Genomic DNA, 23,074 nt, shown 5'->3' on the forward strand with positions numbered 1-23,074 from the left:
ACTGAAGATGTGGTGGCTCATGGAGTCTGGCATGTTAAGGGAATGTGTGAGTTCTGAAGACTTCCAGAAAGGAAGGTAAAGGAGATAAATAGGAGGGGAAAAATAAGAAAAATTATAGGAGGCCCAATTCCAAATAATAAAAGTTCTAGCCCTAGATGGTTTGGCTCAGTGGACAGAGCATTGACCTGCGGACTGAAGGGTCCCAGGTTTGATTCCGGCCAAGGGCACATGCCCAGGTTGCAGACTCAATCCCCAGTGTGGGGCGTGCAGGAGGCAGCTGACCAGTGATTCTCTCTCAGCATGGATGTTTCTATCTCTCCCTCTCCCTTCCCCTCTGAAATCAATAAAAATATATATTTTTTAAAAAGTCCTAGAAAGAGAGAGAAAAATGGAAGGGTACAAATCATCAATGAAAATTATCCCATAAAATTTCCCAGCATCGAAGGACATGTATTTCTAGCATGAAAAGGGCCCACAATGCCCAGAGAAGATTCTACAAGATTCCAGAGGGAGAAAATCAAGTTACATGAAAATGATCGAGAATGGCTTTGGCCCTGACTGGTGTGGCTCAGTGGATAGAGCATCGGCGGCCTGCAGCCTACGGACTGAAGGGTCCCAGGTTCGATTCCGGTCAAGGGCATGGACCTTGGTTGCGGGCACATCCCCAGTAGGGGGAGTGCAGGAGGCAGCTGATCGATGTTTCTCATCGATGTTTCTAACTCTCTATCTCTCTCCCTTCCTCTCTGTAAAAAATCAATAAAATATATTTTTTGAAAAAAAAAGAATGGCTTTGGATTTCTCAAAGACAAAAGTAGAGACCGAAAAGCAAAGGAGAAATGTCTTAAAAACCATGAAGGAAAACTAATTTTGATCTCGAATTCCATACCTAGCCAAACTATCAGTGTAGTGGAGGAATAAGGCTTTTTCTGCATTAATGTCTTTAAAACTCTTTCTCTCTCCTACTCCTTTTCAAAAGAAAGCTACCAGAGGAGTTGCTCCACCAAAATGAGGAAACAGAAGACAGGGGGTAAAGAAAGGAGACTCAACACAGAACAGAGTGGCTAGGCATGCGCCTCGACAGGGAATCGAACTGGTGACCTCCTGGTTCATGGGTTGATGCTCAACCACTGAACCACACCGGCCGGGCAGCATTCCCTTTAGATTTACCGTGTTTTCGAGTCTGTCTTTGTAAGTGCTTTGTAAGTGCTTGCTCTAGGCATTATGTTATTTATATGTGGGTTACAGTCTGTGCTTCCCACCCTTTACTAGTTTGTACAAGTATACACACCTGACCTCTGTTTAGGACCCTTTATTCTCTACCTTTCTAATACAATTGCCTTAAATATTTCTCTTTTTTTATAGGAGGTTTTATAGGAGGTTTTTTTTATTTGTTTGGGGGGGCGGGGTGTTATTTTGGTTTTTTTGTTCTTTGTTTTTTGCCAAATTGAAAACACAGGCTTGGGAGCAAGATCTCAAATGCTCCCCGTTATCTTAAATATTTACTCTCCATGCATTTAGAACCGCGTCCGACTGTGCTGTGTCTGTGTTAACCATCGAACATAAGTGGGAAGACTCAAGAGGAGAAGGACAGTCTATTTTTACCCGTATTTTGGCTCCTCCCCTTGTTTTTTCTTCGTCCCAATGCTCCACGCTCCCTTCTCGGACCCTTTCCTTCCGCGTGAAGACCTGCCGCCACCCCTTCCTTCAGGGCGGTTCCGCCGGCAGCCAGTTCTGTCTCTTCATCTTGTCGGGCTCTATGGCTTTGGCCAGTCGAACCCGGGGCCTGCGGCACATTGCCTGCTGGGTGAGCGCTGCTGGGTGAGCATCTGGTCCCTGGCAGGGCCAGGCCTCCGCCCTGTGGGTTTCCCCCGTGTCGCCCTGGCTGCTCTTGGCCTTCTGTATTTCCACATGCATCTTATTTATTTTTTGTGTGTTTGTTTTTAGATTTTATTTATTTTTATTTTTTACTTTCATTGAATTTATTGGGGTGACATTGGTTAATAAAATTATAGAGGTTTCAGCGTATAATTCTGTAATGCATCATCTGTATGTCGTATTATGTGGTCATCACCCCAAGTCAAGTCCCTTCCATCATCATCTATCCCCCCTTCACTCTCTTCGACCTCTGCCCACCCCCTTTCTCTCTGGCCATCACCATCCTGTTGTCTTCCATGTGCATTTTAGAATCAGCTTGTTGATTTATACAAACCCCTATTGGGGTCACATTAAATCTATAGATTAGTTTTGGTGGATGTGTTGTCGGAACAATATTGGACTTCCAATCCATGGACATAGTCTATAGTTCCATTTACTCGGGTCTTTCGTTTCTCAATGTTTCATAGTTTTCAGTATGGAGACCCGTGTGCATTTCCCCTTAGCTTTGTTCCTGTGTGGTGCTTTTTGATGTTATTTGAAGAAAAAAAAATCGTTTTTCAAAATAACGTTGTTTGGAAATTTTCATTTCTCATTGGATTGTTGCTGACACATAGAGGCATGGTGGTCGGTTTCCTTGGTTTTGTATCTAGAGACCTTGCTAAAGGCACTGTAATGGTTTGTAGATTATTTTGGATTTTTGTGTGCATGATCATGTCAACAATGACTTTTCCATCCTTATGCCTTTTATGTCTTTTCTGTGCCTTTTTGAAGGGGCAGGACATCCAGGTCACTGTTGAATAGTTGGAGTGACAGCTGGCATCTTAGCTTTGGTCCAGTCTCAGGGGAAAAGATTTTAATATTTTGCCATTCAGAATATTTGTTGCTGGCTTAACTTTTTTGGTAGCTGTTCTGTACCAGATGAAAGAAGCTCCCCTTTCCTCCTAATCTATTGAAAAATATGGACCTAGCTGGTTTGGCTCAATGGATAGAGCATTGGCCTGAGGACAGAAGGGCCCTGGGTTCGATTCTGGTCAAGGGTCCTGGGTTCGATTCTTGTTGCAGGCTTGATCCCCACCCCAGTAGGAGCATGTGCAGGAGGCAACCAATCTCTCACATCGATGTTTCTCTCTCTGTCTCTCCTCCTCCCTCCCAATCTCTCTAAAAATCAATGGAAAAATATCCACGGGTGAGGATTAGCCAAAAAATAAATAAAATACAAATGGGTATTGAATTTGTCAATGCATTCCCTGCTTCAATTGAAGTCATAGTATTAATTTTCTCTTTCTCCTCTGTGAACGTGAATTACAGTGGCTGCTTTTTACCACCCCCTACTTTTCAATGGAGGAATAATTTATGGGCCGTGAAATACATCGATCTTAGTCTGTGTCCTTGGAACCCACACCCGAGCAACATACAGACATTTCCGTTACCCAGAACGTCCCCCCGCTGCCCTTCCAGCGGGCGCCCTTCCAGAGAAAACCACAGTCTGACGTAACAACCAGCTGTGACTGTCCTCAACCTTCACAAAACCGTAGCCGCTCCTGTGTGAGGTGCGCGCCTCGGGCTGTGCCCTTTCCCGTGAGCGCGTCCCGTCCCCCCGCATGGACGCCCCACGTCTTTCATCCGCTCTCGGTGATGGACACTTGGGCTCTTTCCAGTTTCAAGCTGTTGCGAACGCACCTGTTGGAAACATTCTGTACAGATCTCTCCGCAAATACCCGGTGGCAGCCACACAGGGACACTGTCCCCAGCGGACAGTTCCAGTGACAGGCTCTTGGACAGTGCGAGCTGCCTGGTCACATGACCGCCTGGTGGACGCTCTGCGCCCTCTGAGCGGGGGCTAAACCAACAGACGTAGCGGAAATTGGGGGGGGGTGCGCACATGGGGTGGCTGAGGGAAGCTCCGGCTGGGACTGTGCAGGCCGCCACCCTTCCCCTCTCTGGCGGAGTCCCCGGCCCCGGGCTGCACTTTCAGGGTGTGTGCGGGCTCAGGCGTGCTCTCCTCCTCGCGGCTGGTCCCTGGTGAGAGCCCCTCACCTCCGCACCGAGAAGATCAAGTCCTTACCTGCCTCCTCCCCCAGGGCTCCCTGAGCCCAGGTGTCCTTGCCAAGCCGAGGCCACGGGCCTCCCTGGCTGCTGATTACTTCAAAGAGATGACCTGGCAGGAAGGGGGGGCGGGTGCTGCAGCTACTACCCCTGCCCCCCCCTGAGCTCGCCCCCCCCTGCCCCCCAGGATAGACAATAAGGAGAGCTGGCTGGCCTGGGTGCTGAGGGTGCAGAGCTCTAGGCAGACAGGCAAGAGCGCTCATGTAGGGACATTGCACAACCGGAGAGGAAGTTCACGCTGAGCACTGGCTGTCACCCACTGGCGGGGAGAGGGGAGGGCCAGATGCGAATCCTACCCAAGCAGTAGTAAGAGTCCTTTTAAGGAGATTCTATTAGAACATTAAGAAGATGTTCTGGGACCAAAGCCAACCCCCCAAAAACCACCATGATTTTTAAATTAAAATGTTTTATTAGAGCCCTGACTGGTTTGGCTCAGTGGATAGAGCGTTGGCCTGCGGACCGAGGGGTCCCAGGTTCGATTCCAGCATGTACCTTGGTTGCGGGCACATCCCCAGTAGGGAGGTGTGCAGGAGGCAGCTGATCGATGTTTCTGTCTCATCGATGTTTCTGACTCTGTCCCTCTCCCTTCCTCTCTGTAAAAAATCAATAAAATATATTAAAATATATATATATTTTTATTAGATAATATGAAAAAAGAGGATAGTCTTTGTTGAAATCCAAATAATTGGCACACAGGGCAAGAAAAAGCAAGTTAAACAGATGCAAATTATTAAACCAACGGGACTTGGAGGACAGACCGCAGGGAAAGCGGAGAGAACATGCCAGGACGGGGAGGTGAGGAAGGGTTACTCATCTGGCCGCAGGAGAGCCGGTCTGCCGATCTGATCCGAGGGGCAGGCGCCAGGCAGGCGTCGCCGAGAGGCACCGAGGCTGCTCGGCTCCCAGGAGAAGGAAGCTGTCCTGGGCAGGTCCTCACAGGAGGGGAGCATTAGCCCGCACTCGCTCCCTCGTGTCCAGCCCCGCGGCTGGCGGACAAGAGGCAAGGAAGGAGGTGCTGTGAGCTGCGTGGGTGGGTGCGCGTGTTTCCTAACACCCGGCGACAGGGGACCGTGACCCGCGTGTTCTGCACCCAGCCCTGGGGTAAAGGACACTGCGTGGGTGGTCTCAATGCTGCCCCCGCAGAAACCCACTGCGCCCCCCACGCCCCTTGCCAGGCCTCTTCCCCACTCGCATCCTGTCGCCTGGATGTGTGATTACCACTTCCTTCGCCCCTAACTCTGGGGTACTGAGCACCATGGCCGTTTGTGACGCCCCCAAAACAACCAGCGAAGTTGGGGAGGAATTCTCCGCTCACGAGGGGCGCGGCCGTGCCCGGCGTTTGCCCGTCATTCAGGTGCGGTGCCTGTGTGCGTGGCGGGCACGCGGGGCCTGTTCCCTCAGGCCAGCCCAGCGCGCGGAGGAAGCTGGTTGCACCTCGTCCTGGGTGTGCCGTTTGCTCTCGGATCTCGTGGTGCCCGGTATGTGCGTGTGAGGGGCCAGGGCCGGGCCTCCGGTGCCCGGTTCCCTGCCGCAGGGCGCCCCTGCCCAGGATGTGATAATCCGTGTGTGAAGGTAAACTGATTTGCAAACAGTTCTGAGGACAAAGTCTACACCCTCAGGCACATATGGTGCCGTCCCTCCTGGGAACACAGGCGTTTGCCTGGCACCTGGCCTTCAGGTGACCTTTGCTTTAGGTACCGACAGCCAGGCGGGGTGAGACTGCTGGGAGAGCCGCACACCGGACCGGGACTGCTGCCAGTCTCCCCAGAGTAAACCCCAGACCTCCGGCGCCTGGCACAGACCTCCCTCCCGCTCCGTCACGCTCCCGGTCCCTGCAGCACCCCGTCGGGCAGGCGCCACTTTTGCACCCCTGTGACCGACTCCTTTCCATAAACTTCAGAAATCCCCCAGTGTGTCCTCACTGCAGCAGGAGCACAAACAGACACTGCTGAGCTGGGAGCTCCGGGTGGGACAGAGGTGGTCAGGCAGGAAATGCGGCCGAGTTCAAGTTGTACTTGAACCTGTTAAACCTGTTAGGGTCACCAAAGGAGGTACATACGAGGCTGAAAGTGGTAAAGAATTATAAATCTATGAGGTCATCTGGAAACCAGATGGGCTGAGCCCCCAAATTGCCAGGGTCCAGCCCCAGCGGTCCAGGGGTTCCCAAAGGTGTGGACGGCGTCGGCGAAGAATGAAGGACACGGAGACAGCGTTCAGATGGTCAGCATAGGCAGGTTCTTTTTTATTGTCCTGTCACAGCTGTATTTATACTACTCGCTTCTATAAGCATGCCTCTACAGTTACATCAGGGTATGTTTTGGGTCCTCCTTTGACCTTCTACCGTTCCTTGTTTTATGTTTATAGTTTCTTATCTGACCTTTGCTAAAAATCTTATCTCTAGCTCTGTTGATTTTAATCTTATCTATCGTCTATGTTTCTACATTCTGTTCTAAAGGTTAGTCTCTGTGTTCCATTATAAGGGCTAGTTTGTTATTTATATTTCTTTTTTTTTTAAATGTATGTTTATTGATTTTAGAGAGGAAGGGAGAGGGATAGATAGATAGAAACATCAATGACGAGAGAGAATCATTGATCGGCTGTCTCCTGCACGCCCCCCCCACTGGGGATCAAGCCCGCAACCTAGGCATGTGCCCTTGGCCGGAATCGAACCTGGGACCCTTCTGTCCGCAGGCCGACGCTCTTATTCACTGAGCCAAACCAGCTAGGGCTGTTATTTATATTTCAAGGTCACTATTCTACTGCTCTACCGTTAAGCTATAAGGAAGTAACTGAGGGAGATTATCCTATTCTATGGCCTCAGTAAAGGTTAGGTAGCTTAAGCATGATTGTTCGTAGTTATGGTGATTAACCACCTGCCTGGCACTTAGTTGGAAGTCTTTCTGCTCGCATGGCTCGCATAAGATTTTTAGACAAGGAGCCTGCCTGCATTGTTTGCAGTGGTATTTCTTTAGCTGTTTGATAGTTGTCCTTTTAGGGTTTTTAGGGGCATAGGTTTTAGTACTTTCTCTGGTGGGTAGACCCCTGGGGATGTGGGCCTAGCACAGTGATGGCGAACCTATGACACGCGTGTCAGAGGTGACACGCGAACGCATTCTTTTGGTTGATTTTTCTTTGTTAAATGGCATGTAAATATATAAAATAAATATCAAAAATATAAGTCTTTGTTTTACTATGGTTGCAAAGATCAAAAAATTTCTATATGTGACACGGCACCAGAGTTAAGTTAGGGTTTTTCCAAATGCTGACACGCCGAGCTCAAAAGGTTCGCCATCACTGGCCTAGCAAGTCCCAGATTTATTGCTAACAGTCTTCGTCTGAGTTCCTCATAAGCAGTACACGGCATTTCTGTAACAGTAGGGGGTTTTACTGGTTTATTCCCTCCCTTAGTCCCGTTAATCCCTAACTCCAGGGAAACATCCCCACCGGGGGAAACAACCTTTCTCGGGGGAGGTGGCCCCGGTTAGAGCACATGGCGCTAAGAAGGGGAGCAAACATATTGAGAACAGTGTGCCGTATACGCCAGGTCCCTTGGAACGTATGCTGTGCAGATGTTTCTTCCCTGCAGCGACTGTGTCAAGCAGCAAGGATGGACCGGCTTCCGGCACCAAATGGCGCCAGCACCCAGGCACAGGGGCGTCGGAGGTTTTAAAGGACGCTCAGCGGGCTTTTCGGTGGGGAGTTCTCTGTGTGGGTCTGGGTCCAGGGCAAGTCCGGAGGGGAGAGATACTGGTCTTAGCCCATGGAATGGGGTCTAAGCAAAAGGGAAGTTGGTGGCAAAATGATCTAAAGGTCAGTTTCCCAGGGGAAGGGGAATCGATTCCATTATTTGATCAAACCTAATAAAATCCTCCGAATCTGCTGCTTTAGAAACAGGACTGTGAGGAAGGAACAATGCTGATTCATGGCCGACCGGTTAGGAACAGTGTGGGTGCCTGATCCATGACCCCGGAAAGGAGGCAGGAGGAGAGAGGCTGTGGTTCATGAAAGATCCATGATGCTACCCCCTTGAATGACACATTGTGGCTCCCCTGTGGGTAAAAGACGATTTCTAGACCAGGCTTTGAATTCTTTTTTTTTTTTTAATTGATTTCAGAGAGGAAGGAAGAGGGAGAGATAGAAACATCAGTGATGAGAGAGAATCATTGATTGGCTGCCTCCTGCATACCCCCCACTGGGGATCCAGCCCACAACACAGCCATGTGCCCTAACCAGGAATTGAACCTGGGACCCTTCAGTCTGCAGGCCGACGCTCTCGCCACTGAGCCAAACTGGCGAGGGCCAGACTTTGAATTCTTACAAGGTCACTCCTGATGGGAAGAGGCCTGGGGTTTGAAAGCCTTGGGACTCTTGGTCCAGGGTGGATTGGGTCAAGGAAAAGGGTTGGAGCTATTCAGTACGAAAACTGCTCCCATTGAACTGTGTGTCCCTGTTAAGGTTTTATTTCAAATTGGTGAGAGAACTAGGCTTCCAAGAAAGCCAGTCCAACATGTATTTCTGGGTGACAGTCTTTATCGTGGGAAAGAAAGGATTTTATTTAACGCATTCATGAGTGAAGGAACGTGGTTTACTGCAGGAGGGCTCCTCAGCAGACACCTGGAGGGGGAGGGGCTGCGGGGCCACCCAGACCTGCTCAGGTAAAGCCGAGGCTCCGGAACCCAAGCGACGGTCACACACAGTATTGTCTGGACCTAAGGCAAGGGGCAGGGCCTTTGCACCCCTTCCGTGAGGGGCATTGGCTCCCAGGGGTGACAGGGGTTGGAGTATCCCTTCCCCTCTGAAATCAGTAAAAATATTTTTTTAAATATATATTTTTTTTAAAAAAGAACTAAAGCTGGGCACTAAAGAGAATGGTGCGCCAAGATGCCGCCACCTTCTGCCCTGAGCTGGTACTGCACCCTTTTCGAGCAAAGCAAATCCAGTCCTATTGGTATTAGTAATTCTGTTTAGCATTCTTGCGGTTCTGGGCCTCAGAGTCCAAATCCCGGAGCTAGAGCTCAAAGAAGATGAACAGAAATGGCTTAGGTTTAGCCCAGAGTCTCCTCGTGGGGGTTGAGAAAATGCAGGGAGAAGAGAAGAATGAAAGGGGAGGAAAACTCGTTCCTTGTTGCATCAGGTGTCTCACACACACACAGCGGTTTTTAAAAATCTTTGTGAAATGGACCCTAAAAGTCATGTTGCAGACGAAGAAGCAGCCTAAGAAAGTGTTAAGGGATGTTTTTTACAGGGTAAAATGGTGACTCGTGTGCACAAGGATTTTATTTAACGCATTCATGAGTGAAGGAACCAGTAAGATATGTCTTTATTGTACAACATGGTCCACTACCCACGGGAACAGCTACCCGTGTCTCCATTGTACAACACGGACCACTACCCACGGGAACAGCTACCCGTGTCTCCATTGTACAACACGACCACTACCCACGGGAACAGCTACCCGTGTCTCCATTGTACAACACGGACCACTACCCACGGGAACAGCTACTCGTGTCTTCATTGTACAACATGTATTTGCATCTCCGTGGACGAGACTTTTTTATTACCACCAGTTTTCTACACACACACACCCCGCCCTGCCCAGAGTTGTCAAAGACAAGGATGGCTGGTCAGATAACCCCAGCGGCATCCGCTAGATCAGCGATCTCCAACCTTTTCCATCTCAGGGCGCCCATAAACTAACGACTGAAATTCTGCGGCACACATACAAAATATATATTTTTTTGCCGATCTGACAAAAAACACACACAAAAAAAAGAGGTATAGCCCTAACCGGTTTGGCTCAGCGGATAGAGCGTCAGTCTGCGGACTAAAGGGTCCCAGGTTCGATTCTGGTCAGGGGCATGTACCTTGGTTGCGGGCACATCCCCAGTGGAGGGTGTGCAGGAGGCAGCTGATTGATGTCTCTCTCTCATCGATGTTTCTAACTCTCTCTCCCTCTCCCTTCCTCTCTGTGGAGGGATCAATAGGGTATATTTAAAAAAAAAAAAAGAGGTATAATTGTGATTCATTCGCGACGGATGTCTGGCTCCTGTAGTGTTGTCTGTGGTCGTGTTTTTATTTGCCGGCCTAAGGGGAGAGGGTCCGGGCGCCACTGCGAAGCCAGGGACTGGTGTTTTATAAATTCTTGTGGCGGCACCGGCTGAAAATCGCTGGCCTGGACAGTCCCGGGTGAAATTAGCTGCCTTCAAGGCTTCAGCGCTGCTAAGAGATCGGACTTCAAACGCGGATCCGTGTTTCCATGGCTTCCGCCTTTCCTCTGTGCCGATGTCGCTTTCGCACAGTGAGGGTGGTTTTCAGCCGAGATCTGTGGCACTGACCGCTTGTCATCCGTTCAGTTAAAATTCCTCGGTCTCAAGAAGGGAGCCCGGCCCTAGCGGGGGTGGCTCAGTGGATAGAGCGTCAGCCTACAGACTGAAGGGTCCCAGGTTCGATTCTGGTCAAGGGCATGTACCTTGGTTGTGGGCACATCCCCAGTGTGGGGTGTGTAGGAGGCAGCTGATCGATGTTTCTCTCTCATCAATGTTTCTAACTCTCTATCCCTCTCCCTTCCTCTCTGTAAAAAATCAATAAAATATATTTTTTAAAAAGCCACGAACCTCGGTTGCAGGCTCCTCCTGGGCCTGGGCCCTGGTCAGGGCACATGCAGGAAGCAACCAACCGATGTGCTTCTCTCACATCGATGTTTCTGTCTGTCTCTCTCCCACTCTCCCGAAGAATCCACGGGAAATGCCCTCTGGTGAGGATTAAAAAAGAGAAAAAAGAAAAGAAAGGCGCCCTGTCCTCCCCATCCCGGGACAGACCTCCGGCACTTCCCAAGCTCCCAACGCCAGTCACGGCAGTCTCAGGGCGTCCCTCATGGTGCGGACAGACGGACAGACAGACAGACGGACAGACGATGTTCCCGCCCTGGCCCGGCCTGCGGGGCCCATCAGACCTTCCGCTTGGGCGCCAGGGGGCGCTGGTACAGCCGGATGATCCCCTCGTCATGCAGCCGCTTCCAGAGCGTCCTCTCCAGGGCGAAGTCGTGGTTGGTGTAAAAGACGGTCTTTTTCCACGACCGGTCGTAGTAGTGGTCGGAGAAGCGCTCGTGGCCCTCGGTGATGAAGCCGTAGGCGCTCACCTGCGTCGAGGGCGGTGGAGAAACGGCCCGGGTCGCTCTCTCCTGGCCTCTGATCAGGGTCTGTGTGCGCCGTGTCCCCCCCCCCCAACACCCACCCATGCACCCCCGCCCCAGCCCACGCCACCCCTGGGCGGGCAGGGCCAGCAGGCGGGAACCCCAGAGCCGTCGCCCGCCGCCCCCACCTGGTCGCAGAGCTGCAGCGCGGTGAGCAGCAGCAGGGCCCCGGTGGTGGGGCGGTATATCCTCCAGTGGGCCGTGTCCAGGGTCCGCGACCTCAGGAACCTGGAAGACACCCCGCGGTCAGGAGGCTGCGGAGGGGACGCGCGCCGCCGCCCGGGCCGCCGCCCACCTGTTCTTCATGTAGCGCAGCAGGTCCGGGTGCAGCAGCAGGTACCGGTCCAGCCGCAGGGCCTCGCGGAAGACGACCTGGGGCCTGTGCCTGCGGCAGGAGGTCACCGGGCTCAGTCTCCTCCCGCCCTCCCTGGGGCCTGGCCGCCCCGCAGCGCGCGCGCTCTCTCTCTCTGTCTCTCTCACACGCACACACGCACACACGCACGCACACACACGCGCACACACGCACGCGCGCGCGCACACACGCACACACGCACGCACGCACTCCTGGGCGAGGGGGGCAGGGTACCTGAACCAGAAGAGGCTGCCTTCCTTGACCGTCCGGTTCAGGAGCAGCGCCTCCAGCCACTCATAGTCCCGGGTGCCTTCCAGGAAGTGCAGGTAGCGGATGTCCTGGGGACCGAGGGCAGCCAGTGGCCCAGGGGGGCTGGGAGGCCCGGCTCTGCCTCCAGCCCGCCCGCCCGCGGCTCTCAGGCCTGTCCCCCACCCCTGCCTCCTCCCTGGGAACTGAGCCTGTACCCGCTGCAGACTCCGGGCCAGGACGCCCCGTCCCACCTGTGCGCCCCCTTCCTGGAGTCTGGCTGGCCCGGCCCCGCCCTCTGCTCACCTTCCCCGGAGGCCCCGCCCTCTGCTCACCTTCCCCAGAGGCCCCGCCCTCTGCTCACCTTCCCCGGAGGCCCCTCCCTCTGCTCACCTTCCCCGGAGGCCCCGCCCTCTGCTCACCTTCCCCAGAGGCCCCGCCCTCTGCTCACCTTCCCCGGAGGCCCCGCCCTCTGCTCACCTTCCCCGGAGGCCCCTCCCTCCGCTCACCTTCCCCGGAGGCCCCTCCCCCTGCTCACCTTCCCCAGAGGCGCGTGCCGGAAGCCGCGGCTGCCCAGCTGGTAGATCGACTGCGTCAGGGAGAAGGCGGTGAAGCCGTAGAAAGATGTCCGAGTGCCCACGTCCTGCTCGTAGCCCTTAGTGACAGCGCCGCTCAATCTGTGCAGAGGGCAGAGGGCAGACAGACCCCTGAGCGCAGAGGGAGCTGCGTGGAGGCGGGTGGAGAGGAAGGAGGGATGGAAGAGAGGTGCCCTGTACAGGCCTGGACACCCCGCAGCGCTCCGGAGAGCCCGTCTCTGTAGGGGGAGCTTGGGGGGCGGGGGGGGGGGCTCACCGGAACACGTAGTCGTGGCCGTCTATCTCCTGGCCCACGTGGGAGTCGTTCAGGATGCCCCCGTTGCCCACCACGGCGCAGCTGACGCACTGGGTGCTCCCGGCGGGGAGCCCGGCCAGGAGCAGCTGCTGCTGGGCCACCGGAGGGAAGCGCGTCACGACCTCCTGCACCACTGGAACAGGGGGCCCTCCAGTCAGCGCCCCGGGAGGGCCGGGGCGGGGGGCAGGGAAGAGGCAGACCCCAGGCCCCGGCGTAGGCCCGCACTCACAGGAGCGGTTGAGCTCCATGAAGCCGAAGGGCGGGGCGAAGTGCTCCAGGCGCTCCCACTCGCTCCGGTTGAAATGGCTGGAGTCCAGGAAGAGGGTGAGGTTGGGCAGGAAGAGATGCCGGAGCCAGAGCGACTTGGAGGCTCTCACCTTCACGGAGTCGGGGCAGGTCTAAATGCGGGGGGGGGGGGGGGGGGAGGGGGTTCAGGCAGGCGCAGGAGGGCCATGGCCGTGCCTGGGCCGGGCGGCAGGGGGCGGAGAGCCGGCCTCAAAGTTGGGAAGGCACCGCTTCTGCTGCCTCGTCCCTCCTGTTGGTGGCCTGCCTGCTGCGTCCTGAGGCTTCCCCGAGGGCGGGCGTCCTTGGCCGTCAAGGCCAATGCCCCTTTGTCAGAGCGGGAGAAATGGGACCCTGGGACACGGGGTGGTCCGTGTGCTGCCCTGGCAGGGTTGCAACCATGTGTACGAGTCTGTGTTCTCAGTGTGGCTCTTCTGGGGTGTTTTCTCAGGGATGGAAGAGAGGGGAGGTGGTGGACCACTCTATGCTGAAGACAAGGTATTCCCAGGCGCTAGCACTGGGCACCAGGCTGGGCATTCTTTTATAGATACATATACACGGAGTCTATATAACTGACCCCAGAGAGGACGGGAGAGGGAGAGAGAGAAACATCAATGATGAGAGAGAATCATTGATCAGCTGCCTCCTGCACGCCCCCTACTGGGGGTCAAGCCCGCAACCCGGGCCTGTGCCCTTGACAGGAATTGAACCGTGACCTCCTGGTTCATGGGTCAAAGCTCAACCACTGAGCCGCGCCAGCCGACACCAAGTTGGGTATCCTTGTCTGTGAGTTCCTACCCCCAGCCTCCTGCCCACCGGAGGATGGGGAGGGGGGTCAAACCCCAGAGCAGGTTGCACTCGGTCACCCGATTGACAGCCTCTGTGGAGCCGCTCCCTGCACTTTGAAACCAGCGGCTGCGCGTTGGCGTTGCTACGAAGCACGCACATAGCCAGGCACTGACTGTCCGGAGCAGGAGCCTCAAACTTTTTAAGCAGGGGGCCAGTTCACCTTCCCTCAGGCCGTTGGAGGGCCAGACTGTAGTTTAAAAAAAAATTATGAACAAATTCCTATGCACACTGCACATATCTTATTTTGAAGTAAAAAAACAAAACGGTAACAAATACAATGTTTGTATTTGCATGTGGCCCGCGGGCCGTAGTTTGAGGACCCCTGGTCCGGAGCCTCGGGGGGCTCCTTGCGCACACCTTCCCGTGCCTCCCGGCCAGGATTCTGGGGCCTGCCTCCTCCCCCCATTGCGGTGGGATAGGAAGGAAGTGCCGGGAGCCGGTCCATCCTTGCTGTTTCAAGGGACCTGGCATATATGGCATACTGTTCTTAATATGTTTGCTCACCTTCTTGGCACTATGTGTTATAACCAAGGTCACCTCTCTGAGAAAGGTTGTTTCCCCAGGTAGGGATTTTCCCCTGAAGTTAGGGAGTAAAACCCCTTAACTAAGTGCCAGGCGGGTAATTAATCACTTTAACTACGAACAATCATGCTTAAGCTACATAATCTTTACTCTCTGGAATGGAGATAAGAAACGCCCTAACCTTTGGAATAGAGATTGATAGGATTGGAATCAACTGGTATAAATATAGATGTAACAAGACAACAGGACACAGAACCTAGACACAGAACCTACACAGAACCTAGAGACAGAAGAACTTCGCTGGAGAGAACATGGCAAAAGATCCTGGACAGAAACTGGAGACAGAACCTACACAGAACCTAGAGACAGAACCTAGCGAGAGAACATGGCTGAAGAACCTAGAGACAGAACCTGGCTACAGAACCTGGATAGAACATGGCAAGAGAACCTGACTAGAACCTGGTGACTGAACCTGGCTGGAGAACCTGGACAGAACCTGGCTGAAGAACCTGGCCACAGAACCTGGCTGGAGAACCTAGTGAGAGAACCAAACCAGAACTTGGCTAGAGAACCCAACCGTGCTGATCAACTGAACGCTGCCTCCGTGTCGTTCCTTCTTCGCCGACTCCGTCCACACCTTTGGGGACCCCTGGACCTGCTGGGGTTGGACCCCAGCAAGGAAGGATGAGGCGACCCTGGGGGTGGGACCAGGCAGAGCCTAGGAGTGGAGCCTGGGAGGTGAGGGAGGGGGATGGGCTGAGTGCCAGGAGGGGCGTCGGAGCCGGAGGCAGAGGGCAGGGTCGTGGCAAAACTCACCGTCTGTAAGCCCCCCACGTCCATGCTGTATTGTTCCTCAAAGTCCCACTTGGGCTCAGCCTTGAAGTTGGCGGCCCGCAGCCTGCGGGTGGTCTGTGTGACGGGGCTCCGGGAAGGGGTGGCGCGTGGGGCGGCCGTCTCTGTGGTCACTCCTTTGGTTTCCTTCGTGGGTGACCCTGCTCCCATGGGGGTCAGCACCTCAGCCCGGCTTTCCAGCATGGGCGTCCCTGCCGTGGGCGCCCGAGGCTGCACCGGCGCTGTCCCCGCGGCTGTCGGCGGCTGATGCTTGTCCCTCCTCCCTTTGCTTGTCCTCGCATCCAGAACCCGCGGTGCCTCCGTCCCAGGGGGGACCGGCCCCCCTGCCTGACTGCTCGGGGACCGTGTGCCCACTGTGGTGCCCTGACTCCTGAACAGTGCCGTCCTGGCTGTGCCGGGCGCTCTGGCCACGATGTAGCCCGTGGCCTCCGAGTGGCCCGCGGCCTCTGTGTAACCCGTGGCCTCGGTGTGGCCCGCAGCCTCCGTGTGGCCTGCGGCCTCTGTGTAGCCCGTGGCCTCAGGGCGCGTGTCCAGCGTGCTGCTCTCCTGCGCGGACCCTGCGTGGGTGGGGTCCCTCCTGTCCACGGGGGGCGCCGGGGGCGAGGTCTCCTGCAGTGATGGCCAGGACCTCTCTTTAATGTCCTCTGTCCTGTGATGCCTGGGGACAGAGAACGGCTGATGAAGGTGAAGGGAGTAGAAGCTTGGGCCTCAGGCCGCCTGCAAGCCAGTGCCTGTGCGAGGAAAGGAAGCCGCATCCCCATCCATCCCCCCATCCATCCGCCAGAGAGGAAGCCTCGCCTCCTGGGAACTCCCCTCCCCCGACCCTTCCCCACCCCCTGCCCTCTACCCCAGCCCCCACCCTCGGCTCAGTGGTGGCGGGCCGTCCGACCTATGAACCAGGAGGTCACAGTTCGATTCCGGTCAGGGCACATGCCCGGGTTGCGGGCTCGATGCCCAGCGGGGATCAGTGTGGGGCGTGCAGGAGGCAGCCGGTCGGTGATTCTCTCTCCCTCTCCCGTCCTCTCTGCCGGGTTCTCCGTGGCGCCCGGGACACTGCTGCAGATTGAGGTCTAAGAAAGAGTTTGTGTGGCCTGAGACCTGTCACCTTGGATTTGTGTGTTGGGGCCCTTCAGTCGACCTTGGGTGGTTTGTGTTTTGTTTTTTAAATGAAGTGGAGGGAACAATGGTAACCTTGTTCAAAGAAAATGGGGAAGAGACGCATTTATGTCAAGACCAGGGCTGCCAACCTTGGCTTTGAATCGAGCCTCGCAAAGGGTCTGCCTTACAGACTGGCTTGGGGCGCTGCTCCCCAGCCAGCAGCTGCCTGCGGCCGTGAGGATGGAAGTGTCCGGAGGAACCCAGGGGCGAGGAGTGACTGAGCCTCTCCGAGGGTCCAGACCCGGGGCTCGGGGCTCTGGGATCGGGTCCTCTGCGGCGGCTTCCTTCTCACTTTCTCAGCCCACGTGGTGGGGGCCGGCCGCCCCCTAGCGCCTGTTCTGGGGACTGTCGGCTCTCTATGCTCCCAGGGTTTCATTTTGGGGGCCCAGATTCTCACGCACTTGGGTGCTTTCTCCATCCCTGGCCAGGGGTCTGGGTAACACGGTGGGTGACATCCTGGGGTCCACCCTGTGCATAGGAGGAGGTCAGTCTCAAGAGAAAGAGGGGGTCATCGGCTCCTGAGATGGCAGACACCCCCTGAGTATTCACTCTGAAAGAATGCCACCCCAGGCCCTGGTTGGGGGCTCGATCCCCAGTGTGGGGCGTGCAGGAGGCAGCCGATAGATGACTCTCTCATCATTAATGTTTCTATCTCTCTCTCTCCCTCTCCTTTCCTCTCTGAAATCAATAAAAATATATTAAAAAAAAAAAAAAGAATGCCCGCCAGTGCACGAGGGAAGCTGGCGATGGGTTTGTGCTGCTCTGTTTCGGAGAAAGGCTGAGGGCATGAGCTCAGGCTGGGTCTCCCCGAGCTGCCCTCTAAGCTGATAATTGAGCTTAAGCTCCAAGGGCAACGCGGAAGCCGAGGTGTTACCTGCTTGGCAAACAGCTGCTGCTACTGGGCTGGCTCTGGATTCGCCCCCACTTCCCGCCCCCAAACCTCAGAGGCCCATGGACGTCTTCCTTGCCAGCGTCCAGCACCTGCCGGGCTGTGAGCGGGGATGGGTGCGGCGGGTGGGCCGGGCCGTTCTACCTGTCAGCCCGCAGCAGTCACGTGAGCCCTGAGGACACCCAGCACCGGGCCCCTCTCTGCGGGCCCATCGAGGGGCAAGAGACAGCGGCCCCCGCCCGACCCTTCAGCCCGCAAATGCCACATCTACTTTTACGGGAAGTCTTAGCAATGACCCAGGTCGAGACAACATGACGCTATTATATTTCATTTTACTTCCCTGTAATTAAACACACCTGGGATTGCTAAGGAGGTGGGTGTTTATCCAGGCATTACCGATTCTCAGGTGGGGTGTTTGCTGAATGTTCAAATTGCTTCCATCCACATGCTGAGTGGGTTTATACACCGTGGGCTGGGCTGGGCTGGGCTGGGGTGGTGGGAGGGTGGGGGGCCCTTTTTTCTATTAAGAGCCTGTAGGTCAGAGGACCAGGCAAATCACTCATGGATCACATCCAAGCCAGAAGCAACTTAATTTCCTAATTCTGACCTATTTGGGAGGTAAGAATATAAAACGTTGCACTTTGAAAAATAAATGTATCATTAGCAAGGATCACACCGCTCTATTCCATAAATGAAACAATTTGGCATCCTCCTCCCTCTAAATTCTTTGTTTTTTGTTTGTTTGTTTGTTAATCCTCCCCCGAGGATATTTCTCCACTGATTTTTAGGGAGAGTGGGAGAGAAACATCGATGTGAGAGAAACACATCGATTCGTTGCCTCCTGCACATGCCCGGACCAGGGCCCGGGCCAGGGAGGAGCCTGCCACCAAGGTACGCGCCCTTGACCGGAATCAAACCCGGACCCTTTGGTCCGCAGGCCGACGCTCTGTCCACCGAGCCAGACCCGCCAGGGCCTCCCTCTAAATTCTTAGGTAAACATCGCATGAGGGGGACCTGGGAGCAAAGGCAAGACGAAGTGTTCAAAACTCATTGAGCCTGAAGCCGTGGCGAGACAGCGGTCTGTCCCGGGAAGGGAATGCGGTAGCGAGATAGTCGAGGACGTGTGCCCCTGCACTGTCCCCAGGCCCCATTCAGATGACCGGGACGCGGAGACAAATAAGACGGTTGGTTCCCACCCACAAGAAATTCAGAAAAAAACAACAACTTTGGGTTGACGGCCTCCTGTCCGGGCGGCTGCGATAGAGGGCGGGGTGCTGCCTGCCTGGGGTCCTGGCTGGGGCGTGGCCGCTGGGTCTGAGCTGAAGTGAGGAGGTGACCTCGGACTAGTGTCCTGACCGCCTGTATCTGTGCGAGGAGGTGAGGGTGATGATACTGGCCACCCGAAAGGCTTGCTAGACGGTCAGGGGCCGAGGCCGGGGCCGGGGCCTGGCACTGGGGTTCGCGATGTTCATCGTTAATCAGCCTCCCCTCCCAACGGGCGGCCTTTTCCCGTTTCAGGCCGTGGCTCGCTCCTCTCCCTTTGCGATGCTCCGGCTGCCTCCATGTCCCGGCTCAGGCAGGTGCGGAGGCTGCCTCCTCCAGTCCCACCCTGGCCCCGGCCCGGATGAGTCTTGTCCACAGGCTGCCGCACCTGGGACGTCAGGGTGGTTCCCATCCCTCCTGTGGTGACCACACCATCCCACGCATCTGTTTAACCTTGTGAGCCTCCTCCTCTTCATTTTGTAAACAAATAATCAGAGATAACACACAGAAAGCCTAGCTACTATCTGCAAATCTCTGAAATGATCGCGCCATAAAAGAGCCATAAAAGAGCCATAAAAGTGCCAACAGCGCTTTGATAAGGAGTGACCTTCACACACCAAGCTTTCCTGACCTTGGAAACTCTCCTTCCCCGTGGGGTTGGCGGTTTACAGCTCCCTCTCTTTTCCTTTCTTTCTTCCTTCCTTTCTTTCTTTTTAAGAATCGTTTATTGATTTTTAGAGAGAGGGGAAGAGAAGGGAACATCGATGTGAGAGGGCACCTCCATGGTTGCCTCCTGCACGCCCCAGCGGGTACCTGGGCGGTCCTGGGGCTCGGATCCCTCCGCGGGCCGGGCTGAGCTGCCCGCCCCAGCATCCTGGCTGTGGGGACCCCGGGTGGGCGGAGGGCACTGGCCTTCTTCCCAGGGACACATCCCAGGGTCAGTGCCCACCCCCTTCCGCTTTTAGAACGCTCCGGACCAGAAACAGGGCCGGGCACGAAGCACTGGGCGGGGGAGGAGGCCAGGGACCTGGTCACGATTCCCCCACGGCTCACCCCCACTCACTCCCAGGGGGCCGGCGCCCCAAGCACTCATTCTCTGAGCCTCTCTCCCTCCCGTAGCTTCTTACTTGTTGGCTTTTTTTTTTTTTTTAAGGGAGAGAGAGAAAAACATCCATCTGAGAGTGAAACATCAATCACTCGGCTGCCTCCTCCCCGCCCCCGAACTGGGATTGAGCCCACAGCCTGACTGGGAATCATACAGGCAACCTTCCGGGCCTGGGACAACACCAGCCTACGGGCCTCAGTGGACAGCGCACCTCACCTTCTTAGGTAAACCAGATCGAGTCAAGCTTTTGTCATTTGCAATCAAAAGACTTCCAACATCTACAAACCCATATGTAGGCCGACACAAAAGTAAATTTCAGGTAGAGTAACTATTTGAGCTTACATAGCAAACGTAGAAAATATGGAAGACAATCTATATCATTTTGGACTGGGGCAGACTTTCCTAGGAATGCACAAAGTCTAGTGGCCATAAGGGAAAAGATAGACAAATTTCATCTATATAAAGTTATTTGTGTGTGACATAATGGGGACCAATGTGTATCTATCCATCTGTCATCCACCTGCTTCCCTACCTATCGACCCCTCCGTTCACCCACACATTAGGGCTTGCATAGCATACAGTGAAGAGCACAGGCTATGGTCCCAAATGCTGGGTTTGAATCCACCCTGCAAGCAAGTCTGGGTGACTCACTTAAGCTCTCTGTGTTTCAGGATGTTCAGAATCGTAAGCATTAGTGAGTTAATTCACATAAAGCATTTAGGATCCTGCCTGGCACCTAGAGAATTCTACAGAAGTGTCAGCGACAATAACATCATAACTACATATACACCCAGGTATTAAGAGTGCTCACCCCAGAAGAGTGGGTAGAGATGGGGTGTAATGGAGAGACCCTCCCTTCTTGCTCCACCTTTCTGTGTTGTTGTAAACTTCATGAGAACAAGCATGGCTGTCAGAGTTCAAGAAGAGTGAAACACAATTTTAAAAATTGAGTCTAGAGAGAACAGGGTCTCTCACTCCCGGAGATGTGTTTATTCTCTAAGAAAACTGGTCTAGCCTGGCCAGTGTGGCTCAGTGGTTGCACATTGACCAAGGAACCAGGAGGTCATGGTTCGATTCCCAGGCAGGGCTCATGCCCGGGTGCTGAGGGCTCGGTCCCCAGTGTGGGGTGTGCAGGAGGCAGTTGATCAGTTATTCTCTCTCATCGTTGATGTCCCTCTCTCTCCCCCTCTCCCTTCCTCTCTCTGAAATCAATAGGAGGAGATATACATGAAAGAAAACTGGTCTAGAAAATCCTTCCTATGGATTCTTGAGGCCCAGTGTTTAAGCTGCCTGCCGACGTGACGGACTTCTTAGGGAGAGTATGGTTATGAAGTGAATGAATGAATACACGGGTAAGTCTTTTGCTTCGAGACACTGAATGGCACGTGAGAACTGAACCCCAGAACTGCCCTGAAAACTCACAGCCCCGGGGAGACATACTCCTGCTCTCGAACCCCTGCCTGCGTGCCCGTGGCACCCCCGCTCCCACCGCCTCCACGGTCCCCAGGCTTCCCGGTCCCCGTCCCCCACGAGGGCACAGCCGTGTCTCCGAGTTCCCCAGTCCTCCCTCCAGAGTTTTCTGTTTCCTCTAACAAATGACGGGCTTGGAAAAGGCCAGGGTCTTACCTGGTGGGCTTTGTATTTGGTTCCTTAACGAAGGCGGGCAGGGTGAACAGGAGGAAGAGCAAGCCGGCCAAGAGCAGGAGCCAGTGGGCAGCGCGGCCCAGGTGAGCGAGTCTCCGCAGGTGGGGCCTCATGGTGGCGGGTCGGGCCCTCGGGAAGCTTCTGCATGTCCCGGGGCCTTGGCATGGACCGTGGCAGCGAGAGGAAAGGCTCGGGAGTCCTGGCCGGGGAGTGCACGCCCTTTGTCCTCATGGAGACTCTGGGAGGAACCCCGCTGCGGAGAGGTGTCTGCCAGGGGAGGAGGGGCCGCTTTGCTGTGCGAGGCTCCAGGCCGGCCTGGCTCGAAGGAAAACTCCTTTTGTTCAGACAAGTTCCCCTTCCTTCTCTTTGTCCTGAAGACAGTCTCTGAACGGAGGACTTCATGTAAAACAAACACGTGTTACATGGGAGGAACCTCGCGTTCGTCAGCAGGTCCCACACCCGTGGGGACCCCGGACGAGTGCACGGCCTCCACGCACAGGTGAGTTTTATGACAACAATAAGGGCACCCATTTGGTTCGAGGCCCCCTAGCAATCTTTTCTTAAAAGACCATCCTAAAGCCCGGCAGGCCCGTGAGCCAGGAGGTCAGGGTTCGATTCCCTGTCAGGGCACATGCCCAGGTTTCAGGCTTGATCCCCAGTGTGGGGTGTGTAGGTGGCAGCCAATCAATGATTCTCACTCATCATTGATGTTTCTATCTCTCTCTTTCTCCCTCTCCCTTCCTCTCTGAAATCAGTAAGAATATATTTAAGGAAAAAAAAGACCATCCTAAGTATTTAGGGTAGCAGTTTGCAATCTCAGGTGCACTGGAGTCCCCTGGGAAGCTTGAACACATGCTAACGCCCAGGCTGCACCCCAACCAATTAAACCAGAATCTCGGGGGCCGGGCCCTTTGCCAGGGGTGGGTATTTTTTCAGTTCCCAGGATGTGACCTAGTTGAGAACCACTGATTTATGGGCGGGGGAGGGGAGAGGGTTCGGGCACAGTGTTGTTAAATGAACAAAGTTGGATACTCAGTGCGCTTGTCAGAACCTGGTGAGCACTTTGGGACTTTCCACAAAGGCCTGGGACCAGCCACCTGCCTCCGGGGACCTCGGACAAGGTCCTTAAACTTCCCGCCTCACCTGCCAAAGGGAAAGGAGGCCTCCGCCGCCTGGGGTCAGACTCTCGAAGAGTAGGCACCCGCCCTCCTGGCCAGCCTTCTCCTCTGCAGTGACCGGCCAGCGGGCAGAATGCGTGCCCCGCACCAGGCGACCTCCCAGCCCCTCCAGGCACCAGGCGACCTCCCAGCCCCTCCAGGAGCCCCACTGTGGTCAGCCCGTTTCAGAGTCAAGGACATTGCCTCCGGGAGGGAGCGGCTTGGCCAGGATCCCAGAGGGAGCCTCAGGCTGGGGGACCAGACCCAGTCCCCCCCCCCCTCCTTCTCCCCTGAGGCACAGCGCCTCTGAGGAGCAGTTAATGCTGCTGGAGTGGGAAGCAAAGTACATGTGCTTGGGGCAAAGGGACAACTCCGAGAAACCGTCTCGAGATCAGTTAAGAAAACAGAAAATTCAGAGAAGCAGCAGGTGATTCATTGAAAAAATACTGCGGACAGTAGTTGAACAGGTGCTGCCCAGCAGGTGCCGCTCTGAAGGTCTGGGACGCGGGCCAGGCCTCTGCGTGCTCAGCCCTCAGCTCTGGGCCCCACGTCGTCTGTGGCCCTCACTCGGGCAGCACCAGTAAAGGCGTAAACAGCCCTCCCTCCCGGGATGGATGGAAAAGGTGAGAGCGGGCGTCCGAGCAGCTGAGAGTCACCCCAGCACTGACGGCTTCCTCTGTCCCCAAGGTTG

General features: G+C 55.0%; 1 protein-coding gene across 1 annotated transcript; it reads right to left on the minus strand.

Annotated features, from left to right (window-relative positions):
* Positions 1-8,824: 8,824 nt before the first annotated feature.
* On the minus strand, positions 8,825-21,339 carry ST6GALNAC1 (ST6 N-acetylgalactosaminide alpha-2,6-sialyltransferase 1; the record flags this gene model as incomplete). Its single annotated transcript, XM_081108991.1, has 9 exons — positions 8,825-11,119; positions 11,302-11,401; positions 11,469-11,558; positions 11,760-11,863; positions 12,310-12,448; positions 12,624-12,795; positions 12,892-13,060; positions 15,132-15,825; positions 21,209-21,339. 9 exons carry the CDS (start codon positions 21,337-21,339, stop codon positions 10,928-10,930), a joined length of 1,791 nt encoding a protein of 596 aa, XP_080965117.1. The 3' UTR covers positions 8,825-10,927.
* Between the last annotated feature and the right edge of the window lie 1,735 nt (positions 21,340-23,074).

This window comes from Myotis nattereri (assembly GCF_964212035.1).
Source record: "Myotis nattereri genome assembly, chromosome: 16".
NCBI lineage: Eukaryota > Metazoa > Chordata > Mammalia > Chiroptera > Vespertilionidae > Myotis > Myotis nattereri.